The sequence below is a fragment of the Lithobates pipiens genome, unplaced genomic scaffold, assembly GCF_037356315.1.
Source record: "Lithobates pipiens isolate NorthernLeopardFrog02 unplaced genomic scaffold, aLitPip1_a1.2 Scaffold_78, whole genome shotgun sequence".
In the NCBI taxonomy this organism is placed as follows: Eukaryota; Metazoa; Chordata; class Amphibia; order Anura; family Ranidae; genus Lithobates; species Lithobates pipiens.
The window spans coordinates 98745-124258 of record NW_027507901.1 but is presented as its reverse complement, the minus strand read 5'-3'; the positions used below and the strand labels follow the sequence as shown (position 1 = coordinate 124258).

Here is a 25514-nt window from a genome sequence, read left to right as displayed (position 1 = left end):
GGCAGCAGTCAGCAATAGTGCACCTCAACCCTATGTATTGTGGACCTATACCAGTCCTTAAGGAATAGCAGACTGTACCTCACTTAACCCTATGTACTGTAGTACGCTATACCTTTTGTCCGCGTTCGCGAAACGTCCCATCAGAAGTTCGTCCATCACTAGGGACAACAAATTTACACTGTTATACAAGCTGTACACTCACTACTTTACATTGTAGACAAGTGTCATTTCTTCAGTGTTGTCACATGAAAAGATAGGAGAAAAGATTTACAAAAACGTGAGGGGTGTACTTACTTTTGTGAGATCCTGTATTATCTGTGTTCCTCTGTATAAGGAATCCTATGACTACGTGTCTCGGTGTCAGCCCCTCCCTGTGTAGGAATGTACAGAACTGGTAATGAGTGTCAGATACGTTCAGTGTCATTTCTCTCTTCTGCTCTCAGCGATGGCGTCTGCAGATCTGAGAAAGGAGCTGGAATGTTCCGTCTGTCTGAACATTTATACAGATCCTGTAATCCTGAAATGTGGACATAACTTCTGCCGGGACTGTATTGGTCGTGTGTGGGATACACAGGAGGGGTCTGGAGGTTATTCCTGTCCTGAATGCAGAGAAGAGTTCCAGGATCGGCCTGCACTGCACAGGAACATAACACTACGGAACATAGTGGAGAATTTCCTGTCCACCCATCCGGATCAGGAGGAGTCCGGGGTCTTCTGTACTTACTGTATTCACACTCCTGTACCTGCTGTCATATCCTGTCTGCATTGTGAAGCTTCTCTGTGTGACAATCACCTGAGAGTCCACAGCAAGTCACCAGAACACGTCTTATGTGACCCCACCACTTCCCTGGAGAACAGGAAATGCTCCGTCCATAAGGAACTACTGAAGTATTACTGCACTGAGGATGAGACCTGTATCTGTATGTCTTGTTGTCTGATTGGAGATCACATCAACCATAAGAAGGAATCTCTGGCTGAGGCCTCTGAGCTGAAGAAGAAGAAACTGAGGAATGTTCTGCAGAAACTGATGACAGAGAGAGAGGAGATGGAGAAAAGAGTCCAGAGTCTGCAGGAACACGGGAGGAAAGTACAAGGAGAAGCAGATGATGAGACAGAGAGAGTCACTGTCCTGTTCAGAGACCTCAGGAGACGTCTGGAAGACCTGAAGAAGAGAGTCCTGAGGGAAATCTCCGGGCAGGCAGAGCGGATCTCCGGGATAATCAATGATCTGGTCCAGGATCTGGAGATAAAGAAGGAGGAGCTGTCCAGGAAGTTGCGTCACATTGAGGAGCTGTGTAACGTGACGGATCCACTGACTGTCCTACAGGAATCAGACACCGGTGACTTGTGTGATACTGAGGATGGAGATGATGAGGACAGAGAGAGACATGATAAACTCCTCCATGATGGGGGGGATCTGGATGTGGGGGGGATCTCATACACATTACACACAGGTCTATCTGATATCATGTCTGGGGTAAATGTAGAGAAATGTCCAGGCACACATGTCTATCCACATTCTACTACAAAGGGTGAAGGTCACATCAATGCTGAACCATCCAGGAGACCTCCCCAACCCTCCCCCACCATACAACCATCCAGGGGACCTCCCCAACCCTCCCCCACCATACAACTATCCAGGGGACCTCCCCAACCCTCCCCCATCATACACCCATCCAGGGGACCTCCCCAACCCTCCCCCACCATACAACCATCCAGGGGACCTCCCCAACCCTCCCCCACCATACAACCATCCAGGGGACCTCCCCAACCCTCCCCCACCATACAACCATCCAGGGGACCTCCCCAACCCTCCTCCACCATACAACCATCCAGAGGACCTCCCCAACCCTCCCCCACCATACAACCATCCAGGAGACCTCCCCAACCCTCCCCCACCATACAACACTCACACCTCCAGGCTGGAGGACCAAATATTGGGGCTGTACAGGAAACATCGGGGGTGTCGGGGGTTACAGACATATTACTGGATGTGAGGACAGCTGGTAATAATCTACATATATCAGATGACAGGAAAACTGTATCCTGGTCATCATCACCTCAGAATCGCCCAGAAACACCAGAGAGGTTTGAGTATAATCAGGTGATGAGCAGTCAGAGGTTCTCCTCAGGGAGACATTACTGGGAAGTGGATGTCGGGGAGTCATCATGGCACTGGAGAGTCGGGATGTGTTACCCCAGTATAGACAGGAGAGGAGGTCAGTCATGGATTGGATATAATAAGAAGTCCTGGAGTTTGGAGGGGGGGTTGTTGGATGATCACCTCTCAGTGATACATGACAGTAATAAGACCCCATTACCCGGCCGTGTCCCCAGGGGGAGAGTCAGGATAGATCTGGATTATGAGGCCGGGCGGATCTCCTTTTATGATCTGTGTGACCCGATCCGACATCTCCACACCTTCACCACCACCTTCACTGAGCCCCTCCATGCTGGGGTATATGTAGGGGGATGGGAAGATTGTATAAAGATATGTGGGGGGAATCAGAAGTGAGAGATCTGCCCAGAGACATCACAAGGTGGATGATCTGATTGGTGATTGGTGGAATACTCATCCAATAGGAGGAAGCAGAGGACAGGAAACATGAGGGATTTATTTATAAAGCTGCAGGTTCCGGGGCTGTCATCTTCATCCTAAACCTCACTTCATTACCTAGTTTGTCACTGACCAGGAACAAGCATGCAGGAGGTCAGATTGTTCAGCATTCACTGGCTGCATGCTTGTTCTGGGTCAGTGACACACTACATAGTGTAGCCAGGATCAGGATGACGGCCCCGGGGTCTTCACCATCACTGTGTATCTATAGAAGAAATGGGTATTTTTGGATGGAGTGGGGGAGGATTAGAAGCTCTGTCAGATTTTTTTCTGCTATCTGGGGCTCCATTAGAGAGATTTCCCCTCACTTCCTGTTCCTGTGACAACATTTCCCCAGACAGGAAGTGAGGGGAACTCTCCAACAGCAACACAAACAGAAATAAAAATCCTTTTCTTTAGTAGAGTAGGGGAAGGATTAGAACTCCTGTCTGACTTCCGGTTCCGGCGCCGCATGTGCTAGCTGCGCCTTCTCTCAGCTCCCGCTCCGGGCTCCCTGAATCTGCCTATAAATTCGGCCTGAGTGGCCCCTCAGCCCAGATATCGCCACCGGGGATCCCCCCTTACCTCCGGGCACAGATGGACCGGTTTGTGGAGAAAACCGGTGCCCGGTCGTACGCGGCCGCGGCGGCCTCCGCGGACAGGCCGCAAATCGAGCCCCCGGCTTCGGCCTACACCAATGCTGGACCGAACGCTCAGGTGTCTGACATGGAGGTTAGTGGCGCTGCTGCACAGGCTCTCCCCTCTTCACTCCCCGCTCCTCCCCAGGGACAGAACCCTTCTCTGGCTCAACACCAGACCCCACCAGTGGTCACTCTTCCCCACAGTCCCCCCGGGGATGAAGGCCACACGCATCGCATTGCACAGGCCGTGGCTGCTCTCCTCACCCCCATGATAGCAGCCTCTCTGGAGAAGGCGGTCAACGCTGGGATGCAACAGTTGAAAACACAACTTACTGAACACACCACCAGACTTAACGAACTGGAACATCGTGTCTCAGAGGTAGAAGATGAACTCTACCAAGCTCAGGCCACAGAACGATCCCAAGATAAAACCAACCAGTTCATCCTCCAAAAATTAGAAGACCTGGAAAATAGGTCCAGAAGGAGCAATCTGCGCTTTGTTGGCGTCCCTGAGTCGCTCCCTGCAACTGCCCTACTGGAGTTTTGCTCCAAACGCATCCCGGAAGCTATGGGCCTACCAGGCCCTTTCACGGTCGAACGCGCCCACCGCATGGGTTCCTTCAATGCTGAACGAAAATCCCCTCGCCCCATCATTGCAAAATACCTCAACTATGCTGACAAGTCGCTCATTCTCCAGAAATTTAGACAGTCCCCCGACCTCTACATTGATGGGGTTAGAATACTCCTTTTTGCCGACTACTCTCTTGATGTATCCAAGAGGAGGAAGGCCTTCCAGCCGATTTGTTCTGAACTATTCAAGCAGCAAGTAAAGTTTACTCTGGCCTTCCCGGCTACTTTACGGATAAAGTCGCCTAAAGGTGACCAACTCTCCTTTCAGGACCCATCGGAAGCGGAATCCTACCTCAACACGGTGAGACCGGACTTACACCCCCACACGCCTTCCAAATCTGGAACCAATCTACGCTCCCTGGATCCACGTAGCCCGCGCAAGGATTCTCCTAAACGTTTCTGGCCTTCAGCTCCCGATCATCGGAACCGCAACACCCTGCGCTGATCTCCACTGGCTCGTTCACTGGATTTCTACCTTTCTACCTCAGGTCGTATGACTTGGTTACTGTTTTTCCCGGGTGCTCCCTCCTTATTTCTTTTCGTTTTCTTTTTGGCTTCTTCCAGAGCGCCTGACTTATCCTTATCCTAATCTTGACCTGACTTCGCTGCCCTCCTGTTGCAGCCGAGATCTGACTTTTAGCCTCCGGCTCCCTGCCGGTCTAAAGGGATCTATCCAGCCCCGGGCATGGCCCCACCCTGGGGTTAATAGTTATTAGTTAATAGTCAATAGCTAACCATTTTTGGCAGCCCACCCGGTTGTTATCCCTAATCCACACTACTTGGCCCCTTAGCCATCCTACCGCATTGTAATTGTTACTCTATTTCATTTGTACTTGTTGTTTAATCCCTTTTGGTTCGCAGGTACCCGTCTTATTAAGTTATGCCATACAGCTGTTGTTATGATCTATGTTGGACGTGTGCCTTATCTTTTTCTTCAGGAGTCCACTGTGCACCTTATTCCGGCCATCCCCTATCAGGTGGACCCGGTCCCCATAGCTCCTATATCCCCCCAGTGGCTCTCGGGTACTCGGGCTATACTGACACCCCTTTTTCTGCACGGGGTCCCGTGTGGGGAGCCGTCTCGCACAGTGTTCTCATGCGGAAAAAAGTGAAGTTTGCACTAGTAGATGTTGTATTTTGTTTAATATCCCTTCCTACCCCGACCTCTCTGTCCTTCCTCCCCCTGTCATCCTCCCTATCCTTCCGCCCCCCAGGTGCGCTTTGCCTGTGGGATGGTTGCCTTTGCACTACATCAGTCCCAACTCTAAATACATTTTATGCTCTCCTCTTGCTGATACTTTGCTTACACGGCCGTTCTATTTATTCCCCTCCTCATTGTAATCTCTTAGGGTAGTTTCCTGGAATGTGAAGGGTCTCCGTTCTCCTCACAAGAGGATGAAGATCCTTCACCACCTTAAAATATTGAAGACTGACTTAGCCTTGCTACAAGAAACCCACCTCCCAGCTTCTGATTTTCATCGTATGCAGAAACTGTGGGTGGGCTCGGTATTGGGCTCAGAGTCGGTTGGACGCAAAGCGGGTGTTCTCCTCTTAATTCACAGGAACCTTCCCTGTTCCATCCTATCCACTTACGCAGATGACCAAGGGCGGTTCCTTTCGGCCCGAGTAAAAATAGGGTCAAAGGAACTCCAGATCTCCAATGTATATGCCCCCAACAGTCCCTCTAAAGCCTTTTATTGTCAGTTATCCACCTGGCTCCTTGATGTCTCACACGTTCCTCATTTAATTGGTGGGGACTTTAACGACCTCATGGATTCGGTAGTCGACAGATCCTCCCCGAAGTCCCCTTCCGCTATTCCCTCTCAAGCCACGCTTAACCCTTTGGTCTCTACTATAGAGTCACTACACCTCACAGACATCTGGCGTCTATCCCATCCAATAGATAGGGAATATACTTTTTACTCCAACCCCCACAAAGTCCTGACCAGGATAGATTACTTTTTTGGCTCCGATAATCTTCTTCCCCTGATTTCTGACTCGGAGGTGGGGGATATAGCTATCTCAGATCACGCCCCCATAGCTCTCACTTTGGATCGTCTAGATCTCCCGCCTCATCCCAACATATGGCGCTTCCCCTCCTTCCTGCACGGCAATACTGACTTCAAGGCCTATATGGAGCGCTCCTGGGAGGAATTCTCCTTGGCCAACTCCCCCCATCTGGGCAACCCCAACCTCCTTTGGGATGCTGGGAAAGCATTCTTGAGGGGACGTATCATTTACTATGCCTCTACCTTTAAACGCCATTCCATGGTAAAATTTAAATCAGCTAGCACTCGTTTGCACAAAGCCCAAATCTCCCTTAACACCTCTACCTCCTCTGCGGACAGAGATGAATGGGCCGCCGTTAAATCCTCCTTTGACACTTGGGCCTCCACCCTTGAGCTCACTAAAAAGGCACATTTTGACGCCACCCTGCACAAATTTGGGAACAAGTCCGGAAAGCTCCTCTCCAGACTATGTAAGGGCCCCACCCGCCCGACTCATATTACCTCCCTTCGGGATAAATCGGGGTCCATCCACTCTACTCCCCCTGCCATTAACAAGACCATGTTGGAATTATACTCTGCTCTCTATGGCCCTGACCCGATCGATGTGCCTACTGCCCGGTCTTTCCTTGACAAAGTTCATTTGCCCCGCATTTCCCCCGCCCAGCTTGAAACCTTGAACTCCCCTATCACCCTAGCCGAAATAGAACGCACCATCAAACACCTTCGCCCTTCCAAAGCCCCTGGCCCTGACGGGTTTAACGGTGAGTTCTACAAAACCCTCCTTAATATCACTGCTCCTGTGCTACATTCCGTCTTCTCAGGTATCTGGTCGGGGGGCCCGTACCTGCCCACGGGCAACCAAGCCATTATTAAACTTCTGGCCAAGAAAGGAAAGGACCCCTTGGAACCAGGTTCCTACAGGCCCATTTCATTGCTCAACCTGGATGTTAAAATCCTGTAAAAAATTGTGGCCACTAGGTTGGCGGACATCCTCCCTGACCTCATACACCCTGCCCAATCCGGTTTTGTTAAGGGTCGTACGCCCACTCTGAATATACGGAAGGTACTCCTGGCCCTTGAACAAGCTAAACGAGATCCAAAGGGAGACTATGCCATCATTACCCTGGATGCTGAAAAAGCCTTTGATGTCAGCTTTGATTGGCTCTCACTGTCCCTTACCAAAATGGGTTTTTTCGGGTCCCTTTTGCCATCTCATAAACTCCATGTATTCGACCCCTTCAGCCAGGGTGGTGGCAGCGGGACTCCTCTCCGAGGAGTTTCGTCTCCACAAGGGCACTAGGCAAGGCTGCCCTCTGTCCCCTTTATTGTTCAATATCGCCCTAGAACCCCTCTCCAGATATCTTTCCCAGGTCGCTCCCTTGAGCGGCATCTCTGTAGGACCTTTTGAGCTCCGGACATCTCTCTTCGCAGACGACATCCTCATATTCACTTCAAATCCTGCTGTTGACATCTCACATATTAGAAGTATCTTTGACACCTTCAGGTTATGTTCAGGGCTCCGTATTAACTATGCCAAGAGCAAAATCCTCCCCATTGGTACTCATCCCTCACCCCCTTGGACACATCATTCACTTTTCCAGGTGGCCCCGTCATACATCACCTACTTGGGAATAAAAATAGGGAAATTGCCCTCCTCACTATACCACCTCAACTTTCCCCCTCTTTTTACTAAACTTAATCAGGAGTTATCTAACTGGATGGATCTCCCCCTGTCGCTCCTGGGAAGGTGCCACCTGGTCAAAATGATTAGCTTCGCCAGACTGTTATACCCTCTGCAAACTATTCCCCTATTGCTTAAACATAATGATGTTGCTGCCCTTAATTTGAATATCTCTAAATTCTTATGGCGTGGCAAAAAGCCTCGTATAGCGTTAAAAAAACTGCACCTTCCTAGGGGCGAGGGGGGTATTGGTTTACCTCACATTAGACTGTATAACCTTGCTTGTTTACTTAGGACTAGCCTTGATTGGATTTCCCAACAATCCCGTCACTCGAACTTTACTCTGGAATCTGCTATGGCTCACCCCTACTCCCTACCGTGTTTCCCCGATAGTAAGACACCCCCGATTGTAAGACGTATCGGGAGTTTCAGAGGGGTCGGCTAATATAAGCCGTACCCCGAAAGTAAGACGTATGTCTTACTTTCGGGGAAACACGGGGGTATTGCCGCCTCCAGTGACGTACGGTACTAAGAGTGGGGCGGGGGGTGCGGGCCGCACCCTGGGGGGGTGCCAGGCCAGCGCCCTCCCCCTCCGACTGAAGAGACAGCGCCGTTTTGATCAGTCTCGGCCGAGCAGAGTGAAGCCGCCTCCCCCTCCTCTTGTATGGCTACACAGTGCTGTGTATGGAGGAGGAGGAGGGGGAGGCGGCTTCAGTGAAGCCGCCTCCCCCTCCTTCTCCTTCATGGACAGCACTGTGTAGCCATACAAGAGGAGGGGGAGGCGGCTTCACTCTGCTCGGCTGTGAGTGACAGCCGCTGCCCGAGACTGATCAGAACGGCGCGACGCAACCACAGAGAAGGGGATTATTGTGCCAAGTCCCGGATCACTGCTTACAGGTGTCACTGGCTCTGTGCCCTCCCGGAAAAAGGTCAGTGCATACAGAGAGAGACCAAGGAGGGGGAGGGGGAGGGGGGGTGTGAAGAGATTCTCTGCAGCTCTTGTAACCGCAAAATGCAGCTGAGGAGGACTACAAGTCCCAACATACCGGGCTGTGTGTGCTTACAGTTCTCCTCTGCTGAGCATAGCAGCTTTGTATGCTTGGACTTGTAGTCCTCCATAGTGCAGCCTTGCATGCTGGGACTTGTAGGCCTCCTCTGTAATGCAGTGCAGCCTTGCTTGCTGGGACTTGTAGTCCTCTTCTGTAGCGCATAAAATGCATATACACTAAAAAACACATTTTACACAGTTTTTTTAGCTGTCAGTGCCCCTTTAACTGCGGGATGCGGACGGTTAGAGCGGGATGAGCGGAGGGATGTGGAGGCCGCGGGAGCAGCAGTAATGTTTTCCGTGGTCCATCAGGTCCAATTCGACAATTTTTATTCCAATATAAGACATACCCCGAAAGTAAGACATAGTGGGGCTTTTGGGGATAAAAAGAAAGTAAGACACTGTCTTACTTTCGGGGAAACACGGTAGTAGCCCTCCTTCATTGCAGATGGAAGACTGTCCCTCTCCCGCTTCAACACAACCTTTTGTTACGAGACACGGCACTGGCCTGGAGAGAGGTCAGAAAACTCCTCAAGCTCCCGGCTCTCATCTCGTGCCACTTGCCGATTCAAGGGAACCCTGCCTTTCTACCTGGTCTCCACTACAACTCCTACGGAATATGGGGGCAACATGGACTCTCCAAATTTTCCTCACTGTGTAACCCCTCATCTGGGAAGCCGCTGCCCTTTTCGACCGTGGCATCTTTATTTTCCTTGCCGGTCTCACACGCTTTCTATTTCAACCAATGCACCAGCTTCATCTCCAGTACATGTAAAGCCGAATCTCTGAGATTCAAATCTAGCTTTCTGGACCGCCTGCTTCAATCTGGACAGTATTCCATCTCTGACATATACAAACCTCTCCTATTGAGCTTTTCTCCACCGCTTTTGTCTACATCTATTGCCAATTGGCGCAAAGACTTCTTGGATCCGGGATTAGTTGACAAACTTCTGCAAGGCCTCCGGGAGGTCCTCCGCCTCACACCTAACGAGACCTGGAGAGAAACCCAGCTAAAAATTGTTCACCGGGCGTTTATTCCTTTCCTCTCCTCGAAATCCACGGTTGACGGAACTCTCTGCCCATTATGCTCGGCTTCTAGACCCTCACTATCCCACCGCTTTTGGTCATTTTTTTTCATCTCCTCCTTTTGGGATCAAGTTATAGCCTTTATTTTGGAGATCACCCTACTGAAACTGCCCAAGGACCCCCTCCTACTGATCTTTGGCTACTGGGACCCAGTTCTGCTGCCCTGGTCCCTCTTCTCCACAGCCTCTACCCCTGCTAAGCCGGCCGTCCTTCCTCCCTCCAGAGATTGGATCCTGATTTGCCTACTCATCGCTAGACGCCTTATCCTCAGGAACTGGCTCTCCTCTCAAAGCCCAACTATCTCCCAACTCAAACATGAATCTCTTGCCCTCCTGTACAGAGAACGTCTCCTCACGGACTTTAAAAATGCCAAATCCAGGTCCCGTTTTCTTCTCCGATGGCAACATTTTATCTCTTCAGCCCTTTTTTCAGATGACCAACGTGCTTTTTCCACTCTAGCTTTCTCATTTGATGAGCCGATCTCTGAAGATTAACGCCTACCCATGTTCTCCCTGCCCACTGCTGTCTCTGGTGATCATGTTAACACTCATTCCATATACCTGGGACTACTCCATCAAGACTTTTTTCTCCTTTGGCAACCGCCACCCCCCCACGCCCCCCCCCCCCCTTCCGCCCTCCCTGTTTTCCCCCGGTTGAAATTTTGTTTTCCATCATGTCAATCATTTCCTGTTTCCCAGTGGTTAGTACACAGATCCATCCAGTTTTTTCTATGCTCACTTTACTCGCCTAGATACGGTATTTTAGCTCAGATTATGTTTTCGTAAGAAGACTGCTTTGGTCTCACTAAAGGAGCCTTCTCATGCTATCTATCCCCCTATGTGTTTAACTCCTTTGGCTTATACATCAGCCCTGTTAACTGTAATTGTCCTTACATGCTCTGCTTTGATGATCTCCCTTTGTGCTTTCCTCTGTTTTTTATATCACTGCTGTACTACCCGAAAAAAGTCTGATGGTAACCTGTCTTAATGTCTTTTGTTCAATTTTCTCAATAAAAACATGTTTAAAAAAAAAAAAAAAAAAAAAGAACTCCTGTCTGGTTTTTATTTCTGTCTGTGTCCCTGTTGTAGATTTTCCCTAATTTCCTGTCTCATAAAACGTTGTCACCAGGACAGGAAGTGAGGGGAAATCTCTCCAATGGAGCCCCAGATAGCAGTAAAAACCTGACAGGGGTTCTAATCCTCCCCCACTCCATCCAAATCTAGAACAATAGGATTTGTCTAGACACACACTTTAATATCCACAATGAGAATTCCTACATTTCTGTCCTCACAGGTTCCTTTACATGACCAATCCATGTATCTGTGATTGCTCCTCCCCCTCACTGTGATTGGCTGTGATGATTATCACTATGAATACAGCCAGTGCTAGTCTTGTTCCTATTGGTTATGATGTGGAGGGGGCAGGGATTGTGGTGTGGGTGGGGTAGTGTAGACAGGTGACGGGGGAGGGGTATACAGTCTCAGGAAGTGGAAATCCTCGGCTCTGTATATGGGAATATTGATCAATGATTGGATATAGATATAACAATCAGACAGATTGGACTATTACTAGTATAGCACAGACCCGAGACTGGTCCTGCTGCTTGGTCCCAGGTAGACATGTGCACTGACAATACATTTGTTCGGTTTTGTTTCATTTTTTTTTTTTTGCTTTTTTCGGAAATTCTGAAATTAAAAAATTCGAAATTTCGAAATTCGAAAATTCGGAATGTGGAAATCCGAAAATTTGGACTTTCGAATTCCAAATTCCAAATTTTCAGAATTCGAAAATCCAAAAATCCAAAAATTAAAAAATCTGAATTAAAGAAAGAATCAGTAAAATTTGATATAATAACTATTAAATTATAGGTATTGTAATTTCCTTCCAAATTGGGCTGTTAGTGAACGTAACTAATACAAATTTATGTGAAGTTCGGAATTATCGGAAATAACGATTGCCGCCTCTAAACCGATGGAATGGAAGAAATGAATACTGATACTGTGTGATTTTGCATTGTGCATTGTGTCCCCCTTCTTATTACTGTGTACTATTTCTGATATATTTACTACCTTTTTTATGTAATTCTTTATAATAAAACTTCAGTTTATAAATCTATGTTTCCTCTCTGAGCCTTTAAAGTCCCATTGAATGGGGAAACCTCTTTTCTGTAGCAGATATTTAACCTCAAATTTTTGTCAGCAGAACCCAGAACAGGCACTACCAAACGATCACCGCTCCCCCTGATTACAGGGAGGCCAAAAACTACATTTACCTAACACTAGTAGGCCACTGAGGGGCGCTACACTACAATCACTATTGTCCCTTCAGTCCCGGGACCTCTATAATCCTTATGGGGCAGCACAAATGTTACATTTCCTGTATGGACATTTTCATTGGATAAAATAATGATATGCTTTGCTAATGATGAGATGACATGACTAAGTGCTTATATGCTAATTTTAGGTTCTTTATATAATAACAGGTTCTCTGTCTAGAAGGACTTTACAGAAAGATGTTATTAGAGGAAATTGTTGTTCTCGGGATCCTTGGAAGGTCTTGTTGGGGAACATAGAGACAGTTGGTCTCCTTCTTCTACAATGAGGGATTTGGGGGTCTGGAGGTGGGACAAGCTGATAAGGTGTTCAGAGATAACAGAAATGAATGTCTCTTGTAATGAATGATGTGCTGCTTGTACAAATTCTTCAGTGAATGATTCCATCTGTAAAATGTTGATGTTTGGGACGGTCCTCCATGACAACTGTCCAGGATTGGAGGGTAAAAGACTCCCATTCATAGGTGTGTACATGGGGTGTGCCGGGTGTGCCTAGGCACACCCTGATAACCCGTGCCAGCTGTCTCCCGAGATCTGCCTGTGGGGCTGCTGTGAAAGGTTGCATCCAATGAGTGTGCAGCCTCTGCTGCCTGTCAGACAGAATCACACTGAGCCGATACTGACATTTGCCAGAGCTGCACAGTGTGTGAATCTGACATGTAATGTAACTGAATGGGGTCTGGGCGGGCCGCAGTGTGTATGTGGCCCCGCCCCCTTTCTTAAGCAGCCCAATCATGGGCTGGTGTTTGCTTGCTGCTGAATCCTGCCCACCCCGACATCAACGCTGAATTTTGACAGCTGATCTCTCTCATGCAGTTACATTACATGACAGTTTCACTGAGGCCGCGTACACACGCGTGGACTGTTTGCCCAACCTTGTTCGTCAAACAGTTTCAGCAAACAGTCCGCTCAAAATTTGCATGAGCGGACTTGCCCACACACGAGCGGACTGTTTCAGCAAACTGTTTGCCAAACAGTTCGCTCAACTTTTGAAATGAACGCACTCGCCCACGTAAGGCGGAGGCAAGTCCGCCCATTTCGAGCGCGTGTACAGGTAGGCGGGGCTCACGGGCTCCGCCGCCTGGAATGGGCTTAAAGGGGAACCCCAACGCCGAAAAAAATCGGCGTGGGGGTTCCCCCAAAGTCCACAACAGACCCTTGTCCGAGCACGCTACCCGGCCGGCCAGGAAAGGGGGGCGAGCGAGCGCGCCCCCCCTCCTGAGCCGTACCAGGCCGCGTGCCCTCAACATGGGGGGTGCCTTGGGGAAGGGGGGGCCGTGCGGCCCCCCCACCCCAAAGCACCTTGTCCCCATGTTGATGAGGACAAGGGCCTCTTCCCGACAACCCTGGCCGTTGGTTGTCGGGGTCTGCGGGCGGGGGGCTTATCGGAATCCGGGAGCCCCCTTTAAGAAGGGGGCCCCCGGATACCGGCCCCCCACCCTATGTGAATGAGTATGGGGTACAATGTACCCCTACCCATTCACCTGTGAAATAAAGTACAAAAAAAAACACAACACAGGGAAAAAATATTTTATTGCACAGCTCCGGGGGTCTTCCGTCTTCGGGGGTCTTCTCGCCGGACTCCTCCGCTATCTTCGTGTAGCTCTTTTGCTAGCGGAGGAGTCCGGCTTTCTTTCTCCCCGCCGCCGGCCTCTTCTCCCGACTTCGGGGGTCTTGTCCCCCTCTTCGGTTCTTCTGCCGGGCCACCGCGCCTTCTTGTAGCTCTTTTACAGGCGGTGGCCCGGTCTTCTGTCGCCGTCGCCGCCTTCCGTTCTTCTTCTTCTTCTTGTTCTTCTTCTTCTTCTCCAGGAGATGTTGACACGTCGCTCTCTCCGGCCGGAATGCCAGAGCCGCGCTGTGCGGTCACTTATATAGTGACAATGGGGCGGGGTCACATGGTATATGTCACATGGGTTGGTCACATGGTGACCCCGCCCCCTTACGATGTCATAGTCCCCATGTGACATCAACCCATGTGACCAACCCATGTGACATATACCATGTGACACCGCCCCATTGTCACTATATAAGTGACCGCACAGCGCGGCTCTGGCATTCCGGCCGGAGAGAGCGACGTGTCAACATCTCCTGGGGAAGAAGAAGAACAACAAGAAGAAGAAGAAGAACGGAAGGCGGCGACGGCGACAGCGGCGACAGAAGACCGGGCCACCGCCTGTAAAAGAGCTACAAGAAGGCGCGGTGGCCCGGCAGAAGAACCGAAGGCGGCGACAGAAGAACGGAAGGCAGCGGCGACAGAAGACCGGGCCACCGCCTGCAAAAGAGCTACAAGAAGGCGCGGTGGCCCGACAGAAGAACCGAAGAGGGGGACAAGACCCCCGAAGTCGGGAGAAGAGGCCGGCGGCGGGGAGGAAGAAAGCCGGACTCCTCCGCTAGCAAAAGAGCTACACGAAGATAGCGGAGGAGTCCGGCGAGAAGACCCCCGAAGACGGAAGACCCCCGGAGCTGTGCAATAAAATATTTTTTCCCTGTGTTGTGTTTTTTTTTGTACTTTATTTCACAGGTGAATGGGTAGGGGTACATTGTACCCCATACTCATTCACATAGGGTGGGGGGCCGGTATCCGGGGGCCCCCTTCTTAAAGGGGGCTCCCGGATTCCGATAAGCCCCCCGCCCGCAGACCCCGACAACCAACGGCCAGGGTTGTCGGGAAGAGGCCCTTGTCCTCATCAACATGGGGACAAGGTGCTTTGGGGTGGGGGGGCCGCGCGCCCCCCCCTTCCCCAAGGCACCCCCCATGTTGAGGGCACGCGGCCTGGTACGGCTCAGGAGGGGGGGCGCGCTCGCTCGCCCCCCTTTCCTGGCCGGCCGGGTAGCGTGCTCGGACAAGGGTCTGTTGTGGACTTTGGGGGAACCCCCACGCCGATTTTTTTCGGCGTTGGGGTTCCCCTTTAAGCCCATTCCAGGCGGCGGAGCCCGCGACGTCTCCGTCGCGGGCCCCGCCTACCTTCACACGCGCTCGAAATGAGCAGACTTTCCTCCGAGCGGGAACAGTTTGCTCATTTCGAAAGTAGCCTACACACGGGCGGACTGTTCGCTCAAACACAGTTTCAGCGGACAGTTTTTCGGAATTTCCGAAAGACTTTGTCCGTCAAACTGTCCGCTGAAACTGTCCGCTGAAAGCCCACACACGAGCGGACTGTCCGCCCAAACACTGTTCAGCGGACAAGGTTGGGCGAACAGTCCGCCCGTGTGTACGCGGCCTGAGTGTCAATATCGGCTCAGTGTGAAACTCCCTCTCCTCTGTCAGTGCCAATCAGTGCCACCTGTCAGTACCAGTGCCAATCAGTGAAACTTATCAGTGCCACATGCCAGTGCCAATCAGTGTCACCTGTCAGTGCTGCCTTATAGCAGTACCACCTATCAGTGCCAATCAGTGTTTCCAATCAGTGCCACCTACCAGTGCCAATCAGTGTCAGTGCTTCCAATCAGTGCCCGTCGATGCTGCCCATCAATGCCCATGAGTGTCACATATCAGTGCCAATCAGTGCTGCCAATTAGTGCCCATCACTACTGCCAATCAGTGCCACAGAATGCTGCCAATCAGTGCTGCCTATCAGTGCCATTAGTGCTGCCAATCAGTGCCACCTATCAGTGCCAATTAGGGCCCATCAGTGCTGCCAATCAGTGCTGCCTATCAGTGCTTTCTATTAGTGCCAATCAGTGCCACCTATCAGTGCCAATCATTGCTGCCTGTCAGTGTTGCCAATCAGTGCAATGAGTGCAGGGATGGGGGATGGGGAGATGAACTCTGCAGACAGGCACATTGTCCATGGGGGAGGAGGGCGCCCGGTGGGGCACAACTGAAATCTGTTGATGTGTATTAATGCCACATGCCGATCTTTAGTATAATCGGTAATCACCACACTACTATTTACAATAAACTACTGGAGGTAAAATAAAAACGTGTCAGTAAAAGTTCTGCCGCTAATCACTGTTATGTGTTCCCACATCACAAGAAAAGTGCAGCGCTAACTTACTGATCAATAACTGATCAATAATGGTGGAATCCTCTAATGTATGGAAACCTCAATCATCTTCAATATTAGCACAATAGGGATCTCTGTGATACACAACTTCACATATAACACACATCAGACTGGAAATAAGACACACTGTATAAAATGACACTTATCAGGGATGGTGGAAACCCCTCCTATAGAGAATTGCTCTGCAGATTAACTTCAAGGGCAACAAGATTTTAGTTGGGAGGTTCCCTCCATTATACAACTTTGGACACTTTTATTTTTTACATTGTTACACTTCATTTTATATGTTTACTTTCTATTATAATGGGAATTTTTGCACTTGAAGTACATTTCCCACCCCCCTTGCTGAGTCCAGGTCTTTATGGACCTTGCTTTGTGCTCTGGTGGGCAGTCATGTGGGAACAGGAAGGGGCCGTCCCCAAAATGTTCCCACAAAGTTGGGAGCATGAAATTGTCCAAAATGTCTTGGTATGATGACGCCTTAATGCCGCGTACACACCGCCAGACTATTCGTCAGCAAAGGTCCGACGAAACGAATCCATCGCACAATTCGCCCGTGTGTGGGCTTCATCGGACCTTTGCTGTGGAAAAATCACACGGACTTTAGATTTAGAACATGTTTCAAATCTTTCCGACGGACATAATATATATATATACAGAAGCATGTGTGTTTGAGCTTTGGGGTGCACACCCTAATGCAATAGGCTGCACACCCCTATCCTCCCGTATGATGAAGAGGTCAGATTCTTGGTCCACCTGCCATATCTAAGGATCTCCGCACACCTTCATCTCTCTACTTTCTAATCTTTACTTTTACTTTGTAACTCTTGTAGCGCCGGCTCCTGAAGAGCACTCGCTATGTTTTTGAAAGTTAAGGTTACACCCGAACTGCAGTTTGGTTTGGGTACAATTGTTCTACATTGGGACCTCAGCATCAGTCTGACTGGACTATAGGATGTTCAGCCTGGCCACCGGGGGGCACTGTCTCTTCTGGCAGGCATGGAACCACAGTCTGGTTGGGCGCTTTATGGTTACCTTCTCTCGGAAGCCCGCCCAGTGGGAGTGTCACTCTTGCTGTGCTTTCTGGGAGAGGGTATTTAAGATGCGGATGTCACGTGTTTTGGGGTTCCGGTCCAGAAGTATGTTCTGACTCCATGGTCCTCGTCCTGGTCCTGACCAGCCCCCAGGAAGGCTATGGCCTGGGGTGCGGATCCACCAGACTTGTTATCTCGGGGCTGGCTAGCCCGAGGCAAGGAAACTAAAGAAGGATTATAAGGTGGTCCGGTGCCGTCTCCGGTAGTTGGAGAGGTCCAGTAACTTCGTAGCTCTCCAGGGGAGAAGAAGGCCATGTACAGGTTGGCATCTTAGCAAAAACATGGAGGGGATGAAGTACCAAAGTGAATCCAGTCTTGTGGGTATCGCCAAGCTGGCTGAAAGATCCAGATATCACACGAGTTCCACAAGTTTTAGTTTCCTGAATGTTCTACAACACCGTCTGTGGCAGAGACTTGTTCCTGAGGAAGCTCCTTGTTGGCTGCTAAGCCTTGTGAGAGACGGACTGTCCAACCTGAGTGATCATCCAGTAGTGAATGGCTATTCTCTGGATTTGGTCAAAGTAAGAAAGTCCTTCGTCATTGACTTTGACACTAAGCAGGGCCGTCTTTAATATTGTTTGGACGCTGGGCAAAATTTTTCTTGGGCCCCCCCCCCCCCATGCAATTTCCCTCTCTACCTGCTGTGAGACATACAATAAAGAGCAACTAGACTTAAAATCAGTTTACTGTGTCAGATCAGGCAGCAATTGTGATTGGTTGCCAGCAGTTACAGCTTTTCATTACTGCTTATTGACTGGTTGCTAGAGGTTACAGCACACATTACGACTCACTGATTAGTTGCTAGAGGTTACAGCACATAATCTCCTCGCAGCAGGGGAGCATGATATACATATGAATGTCGCCTTTATTTACATATCATTGCCGCCGGCCGCAGCTATTTCCTTAGTATTGTTGCCGCTATTTACATATAAATGCCGGTTATTTACATGTAAACACAGGTCTGCAGGTGAGTCATCTGTACACAACAATAAGGCAGAGCTGGGCAGCATTAGTACCATCACTTCACACTGTGGTATCGGGACACAGCACAGGACTAAAACTTCAAGGGATGAGGGAATTTAAACCTGGATAGTTGGCAAATATGAGGCAGCTATTTTAGGCCCCACAACAATGACAGGGCCCAGGGCAGCTGCCCCTTTTGCCCTGCCTTAAAGACGGCCCTGACACTAAGCCCTTGTACACACGGTCAGAGAATCCATCGGAATGTGTCCTATCGGACCGCGTTGTCGGATAATCCGACTGTGTGTGGTCTGCATTGGACTGTTTCCGTCGGAATATCCGTCGGGCCAAGTTTTCCAACATGTTGGAAATATTTTCCGACCAACTGGTCCAATAGGACATACTCCGATCATGTGTAGAGAATTCCGATCGGACAAAGTGCCACGCATGCTCAGATAAAATTCCTACATCAAAGCTATTGGCTACTAGCCTGAATGTAGTCCCATCGTAACGAAATAACGTCATCACATTCTGAAAGATCGGATTTTTCGGCAACTTTGTCCGACCGTGTGTATGCAACAGTTTCCGAAAAAATCAGATGGATTTGGTTGTCAAAAAGTCCGATCGTGTGTAGAAGGGCTTAGAGAACCTGAACTTCCTTCCTAACCCTCTGATCCTATTCTAAGAGACTGTTCTTTGTCTACATTTTTGCAAATAAAAACCCCTTTATGCGGATCTGTCGTCAGTCTGTAAAGTTACTGGACCATCTACCACGGGAAACCCCGAGACACAAATCCAGGAGAAGAAGGGAACGGTGAGCCCAATCAAACCAGCCGCTCCTTCGGGGGTCGGTGCTTCACTCTTCTCTTCTACATAAACTCCCAGACCCTTCAGCCTCGGATCGCACCGCTGACACCTCATTGTCCTGCCATTTCCAGTGTGAATTGCTTCCAACTTTCATACAACTTCAATGCGACTTTCCTCACAGAAGTCCCATCAGAATAGAAGTGTTCCTATACAACCTTGATGGAGGAATGTTTTTTATTTGCCCCTCACCTCTCTTCTCTGGTCATCCATGGTGCCTGAAAACTTCCCCCCACATCTCATTCACACCCCGCTGCCCTACGTCTGACAAACGCCCCAAGGTGGCTCTAGATGGTTTTGGTGGTGGGGTGTCTCATGTGTTTTCAGGGTGTATTTTGGTGCGTTTGTAGCACAGTTTGATGTGCAGCAAAACGCGTGTCTGCTGACCGTGAATGGGACATCATTAATAATTAGGCTCCAATCACATCTGTACGTTTCCCAACGTGTGACCACCCACACAGGAAGTGCGCACTTTGCCACGCATTTCAGAAATTTCACACTTGTGTCACCAAATGAGCAACACAGGCGTGTTTCCTGTCCAGGTTGGCGTGCGTTCAGAAATGTGCAGATGTGAATGAAGGCTAAATGGTAACACAAGCGCAATGTGTGTTTGCTGTGTGTTTCTGAAACGTATGGAAAGCGTGCGTTGTCTGTGCAGGTCGTCATGTGTTGAATGAATGAATGACTTGTATGGCATTACCTATATGAACTGAATCGCCTCAGGGCACTTTTTTTGCCACTGGTGTCCATCTGCAGCTATTTATGCGGTCCTTTAACCTGTAGAGTCCCGACACACTTACAACATTGACATACACATATTATGGCCAATTTTTTTGGACAGGGTCTAATTAACCTTCCAGCATGTCTGTGGAATGTGGGAGGAAACTGGAGTACCCGGAGGAAACCCACACAGCACAGAGAGAACATGCAAACTCCAGGCAGATGGTGTCGTGGTCGGGATTTGAACCAGCAACCCTATTGCTGCTACGTGAAAGTGCTAACCACTACACCACTGTGCTGCCCCAGAAATGTGCAGAAATGTGCAGAAATGTGCAGAAATGTGCAGTTGTCAATGTCATGTGTGTGTGCCGCCCATTCTAATTTCTTGCCCTCCTGAGTTCTGTCCCTGAGCTACTTACTTGTTATATCAAAAATAAAATAGGAAATATGTTAATATTCACACTGAAAATTGCATTTTGTACTTATTTGTAGCCTAAATACTGAAATTTACACTTAAACTTGTAAATTTTGTAACTTTTGGAAATGCCAGTAAAAAGTTGGCTGTGCCAGTAAATTTTGGGTGTCGTGTCAGTAAATTTCAATCTGGTAGGTTGGCAACACTGCCTTACAGCTGCTGCCTTCCATGTGACATGAATGGGACTGCCTGCACAGAGATGCACACAACACCTGTCCACCCCTCTGCGGGGAAACACGCCCCTCCATGGGCGTACGCTTTATTACACCCCATGTGGACGAGACCTTAGTAGGGATTCAGCAGGAATGTTGTAAGTGATGTTGTGTTTATCTGTGCAAATAAGGATTTTAGGTTTATTTTGTCTAAAAAAAAATAAAAAAAATGTATCCTACAGGTCGTGTGCTTTCAGGAAATGTCTGCTTTGGGGTCTTTCACAAACTCTGAAAGATGGATTTGAAAAATAAAAATAAAATCGCTACAAAAATTGTCCGGCCAGCCGAGTTTAAAAAGTGGAGTGGCGGGCCTGGCAGCCAAAGGGTTAAACTATAAGGGAAACTTTCCAGTTTCGGGTTCCTGAAAAGACAATCATGTGACTTGTGAGAAATGAGAGCGTGTGATTGGATAGTTTCATTTTCTCTAGGTATGTACTTGTTATCCTGGGATTGGCTACAGTTCAGCCGCCTCCCTCTTGTGTCTTGTGGTATGCCGAGCTCCTGGGAGAGATCTGATCCAGCAGAAGAGACACACAAGTCTGCCGAAGATCCGAGGAACCCAAACTACATGTGCCTCCTTTTCTTCCCACAAATACAGCTTTCTTTTCATGCCATTTGATGGCCTCTGCGATTTTTATTTTTTGTTATATAAACGGAAAAAGACTGAACATTTTGAAAAAAAAAAATATTTCTACTTTTTGTTATAAGAAAAATCCAAAAAACTCAATTTTATTCATACATTTAGGCCAAAATGTATTCGGTCACATGTCTTTGGTAAAAAAAATGTCAATAAGTGTAAAGTTATTGGTTTGCACAAAAGTTATAGCGTCTACAAACTAGGGAACATTTTCTGGAATTTACATTTGCTTTTAGTTTATGACGGCCTATCTCATTTCTTGAGGTGTTAAAATGGCAGGGCAGTACAACCCCCCCCCCCCCCAAATGACCCCATTTTGGAAAGTAGACACCCCAAGGAAATTGCTGAGGGGCATGTTGAGCCCATTGAATATTTTTTGTCCCAAGTGATTGAATAATGACACAAAAAAATTAGCACTAAATGATATATTGCTCACACATGACATGGTTATATGTGGAATTGCACCCCAAAATATAATCTGCTGCTTCTCCCGAATACGGGGATACCACATGTGTGGGACTTTTTGGGCCCCGAAAACCAAGCACCGCCTTCAGGATTTCTAATGCCGCGTACACACGTAGCGGAATATCCGACGGACTTAGACTGGCGGACTTCCCGCCAGACTGTCCGTCCAACTTTCCGCCCACACACGCTGAGGAAAGTCCTCTCATTTTGAGCGCGTCTCCAGGTAGGCGGGGCCTGTGAAGGAGATGTTGCTGGCCCCGCCACCTGGTATGGACTTAAATGGGAACCCCCACGCTGAAAAAATCGGTGTGGGGGTTCCCCCAGGTCCACATCAGACCCTTGTCCGAGCGCGCTACCCGGCCGGCCAGGAAAGGGGGGGCGAGCGAGCACCCCCCCCCTCCTGAGCCGTACCAGGCCACGTGCCCTCAACATGGGGGGTGCCTTGGGGAAGGGGGAGCCGCGCAGGTGTTAAAAAAAAAATAAAAAATTTGCGGGTTTACTACCGCTTTAAATATTCCACGGACTCGACATGCCTCTCAGCAAATAGCTTGGGGTGTCTACTTTCCAAAATGGGGTCAATTGGGGGGGGTTTGAACTGTCCTGGCATTTTATGCACAACATTTACATGTGTCACACATCACCCACTCTGCTAACCACTTAAAGACATTTTTTTTTTTGCAAGAAAATTATGTTGAACCCCGAACATTATATTTTTTTAAAGCAAAGGCTCTACAGATTGAAATGGTGGGTGTTGCATTTTTTTTCCACACAGTATTTGCACAGCGATTTTTCAAACACTTTTTTGGGGAAAAAAGACAGTTTTTTTATTTTTTTTTATTTTAATGCACTAAAACACACTATATTGGCCAAATTTTTGATGAAATAAACAAGATGATCTTATGCCGAGTACATGGATACCAAACACGATATGCTTTAAAATTGCGCACAAACGCACATCGGCGACAAACTACATACATTTTTAAAACCCTTTAAATGCTTTTACAGGTTACCACTTTAGATTATCTGACCTCTATCTGACCTTCGTGGTGATACCTCACATGCATGATACAATTGTTGTTTACATTTGACGCCAGACCGACGCTTGCGAGCAGGGGGGGCAGGGGTGCTTTTTATTTTTTATCTTATTTTTAAACTGTTCCTTTCATTTTTTTCTTTTTTTTTTAGTTATTTTTATTGTTATCTCAGGGAATGTAAATATCCCCTATGATAGCAATAGGTAGTGACATGTACTCTTTTTTGAAAAGATTGGGGTCTATTAGACCCTAGATCTCTCCTCTGCCCTCAAAGCATATGGCCACACCAAGATCGGTGTGATAAAATGCTTTCCCAATGGCGCTGTTTACATCCGGTGAAATCATGAAATGCTCATAGTTTCCGGTTTCTTAGGCCATAGAGATGATTGGAGCCATTCTAATCTCTGATCAGCTCTATGGTCAGCTGGCGGAACCACCCGCTGCATTCTCAGGTTCCCTGTTGGGACAGGAAAGCCAGAGAAAACCATGGAAGACAGTAGGGGGGACATTCCCTCCCACTGCTTGTAAAAGCAGTCCAGAGGCTAATTAGACACTAGGATTGCTTTTACATGAAAGCCGACCGCTGGTTGAAAAGAATGATACCAAGATGATACCTAAACCCGCAGGCATCATTCTGGTATAACCACTCAAAGTCCAGCAACATACCAGTACATTGCTGGTCCTTGTTGGGCATTTATTGTAATCTTTTTTGTCATGCAGCCTGTGGGCTGAATGAACAAAAAGAGATTGATTGGTGGGTATGCCCACCATTAGAATACCTCCCTTCATCCACCCACTTCTAATGGTGGGCATACATGCACCGTTTTGTTTTTAACTGTGGGGGTGAAATCACCTCCTACAGCGCTGCAGTCACAGCTTTATGTATCGTGGGAGCAAATGCTGTTTCTGTCAAGATAAATAAATCCGCGCTGCAGTTGAATGGTGTACCTGCTAAGCAAATGATGGTTAACAATAAAACAAAGTAACATTACAGTATAACAGTAATACCTGCAAAGCAAATACAAAAAAAAAATTGTAAAAAAGAAAACATTTAACGCAATTTGTGCCTTAAATATGTATATGCCAAAGCAGGGGGGCAGCCACCCACACAAGTTAGGAGCAAATTGCTCCTTCACCCCTGCTGCCCTCATGTTTCAGCATATGTGATTTTTTTTTTTTTAACTGTGGTGGTGAAATCACCTCCTACAGCGCTGGAGTCATGGCTTTATGTATCATGGGAGCAAATGCTGTTGCTGTCAAGATAAATAAATCTGCGCTGCAGCTGAATGGCGTACCTGAAAACAAAAAAAGATTAACAATAAAACACAGTAAACAGTAAAGTATAAAAAAACTAAAAAATTACATACCTGAAAAGCAAACATAATAACAATAAAACATTGCAGAATAGAATACAGTAAAAAAGCAGAACAATATAGAGCGAGGAGAGAGAGAGAATAATAAAACGACAACTATTTTTGTTTTTTTTATTTTATATTTTCTTTGTTTGTTTTGTATATTTTTACACTTTTTTTGTAACTATTGTAACTGTAATGGTTCCAGGTTCGGGTCTCTCAAAATGCGATGGCATCTTGGGAGACCCTGTGAACGTGTGCCTTGTCTGTGCAATGCTGTACCCTACGCTAAAACTCAACTAGTGTATGGTAGTGTTCAAAACATTCACCAATAGAGATGGCCTTACGGTTCGCCCGACGGTCGGTTCGCGGCAAATTTTGCTTGTTCGCGATTCGCCAAACCGGCGAACTTCTGGCGCTGTTCGCGTGGCGGACATATGCATTTACATTGTGAAGAACTTTGACCCATGACACATCCATCATGGGGTACAGGACAGCCAATTGAGACATTTCAGCACATGGACAATTGGACATTCCCCCTACCTTATAAATAGACCTGATCTGGCGGCCATTTTACATTCTGTCTTATGTCAGTTTTGGGAAAGGACGCTGTGTGGAGCAGGGACAGTCAGTTTAATCACTAGCTAATAGCTATTACTATTAGGTCCAAAGAAGTCCTTTTTAAGGACTGGTATAGGTGTACAGTATATAGGGTTGTAATGCACTTATAATTTCTTTCAAATATAGAAAGTATATTATGGTGTGCTGCTGAGTGCTGACCGATTCTGCAGCTGTCTTTTATCAGTGTAGGGACTGAGGGACAGTTTGGTGTTTGGAGCAGGGACAGTCTGCAAATCACTAGCTACTAGGTCCACAAAGGTTCTTTTAAGGACTGGTATAGGTGTACAGTATATAGGGTTGTAATACACATATAATATATTTTCTTTCAAATATAGAAAGCATATTATAGTGCACTGCACTGCTGTGCTGCTGACCGATTCTGCAGCTGTCATTTCTCAGTGTAGGGACAGTTTGGTGTTTGGAGCAGTGACAGTCTGTAACTCACTAGCTACTATTAGGTCCACAAAGGTCTTTTTAAGGACTGGTATAGGTGTACTGTTTGGTGTGCAGTATATAGGTGTGTAATACACATATAAAATACTTGCACATATAGAAAGCATAGTATAGTGCATTTCCACTGTACAGCATTGTGACTGCTGAGCGGTTCTGCAGCGATACTACAAAGAGTGACAAACGCAATTAAAAAAAGTATTATAACTGGTATGATAGACCAGTGGCCCCCAAAATTACAGATTGAAGCGGGATGTTATATACCTTCTTCCACATACATACTGCACTTCTCTAGAGACTTTTGTCACAGGATCATTTAACCCCCCTGACGGTATTCCCGAGTCTGACTCGGGGTGGATTTTTTATACCAAAATCGGTATCCCCGAGTCAGACTCGGGACAGCGTCGCTGGATCCAGGAGGAGGTTTCCTTACCTTCTCCTTCGGATCCAGCGTTGTCTCCCCGCCGTACGAGCGAGCCGTGCCTCGCTCGATCTATCACATCGGCGATCTCCGTGCCCTGCGAGTGTTGCGACGCACGGGCACGGAGATCGGCGCCAAATTCAAAAAGTGAAATAAACAGTATACATACAGTATAATGT

At 48.1% G+C, this 25514-nt stretch overlaps 1 protein-coding gene across 1 annotated transcript; it reads left to right on the top strand.

Moving 5' to 3' along the window:
- Nucleotides 1-430: 430 nt before the first annotated feature.
- On the top strand, nt 431-2662 carry LOC143959498 (E3 ubiquitin/ISG15 ligase TRIM25-like). Its single transcript, XM_077468173.1, has one exon. It carries the CDS (start codon nt 446-448, stop codon nt 2513-2515), a length of 2070 nt encoding a protein of 689 aa, XP_077324299.1. The 5' UTR covers nt 431-445; the 3' UTR covers nt 2516-2662.
- Nucleotides 2663-25514: the final 22852 nt, after the last annotated feature.

Bases quoted from the DNA above. Each gene is read 5' to 3' on its own strand.
- LOC143959498 (XM_077468173.1), top strand. From the start codon at position 446: ATGGCGTCTGCAGATCTGAGAAAGGAGCTGGAATGTTCCGTCTGTCTG.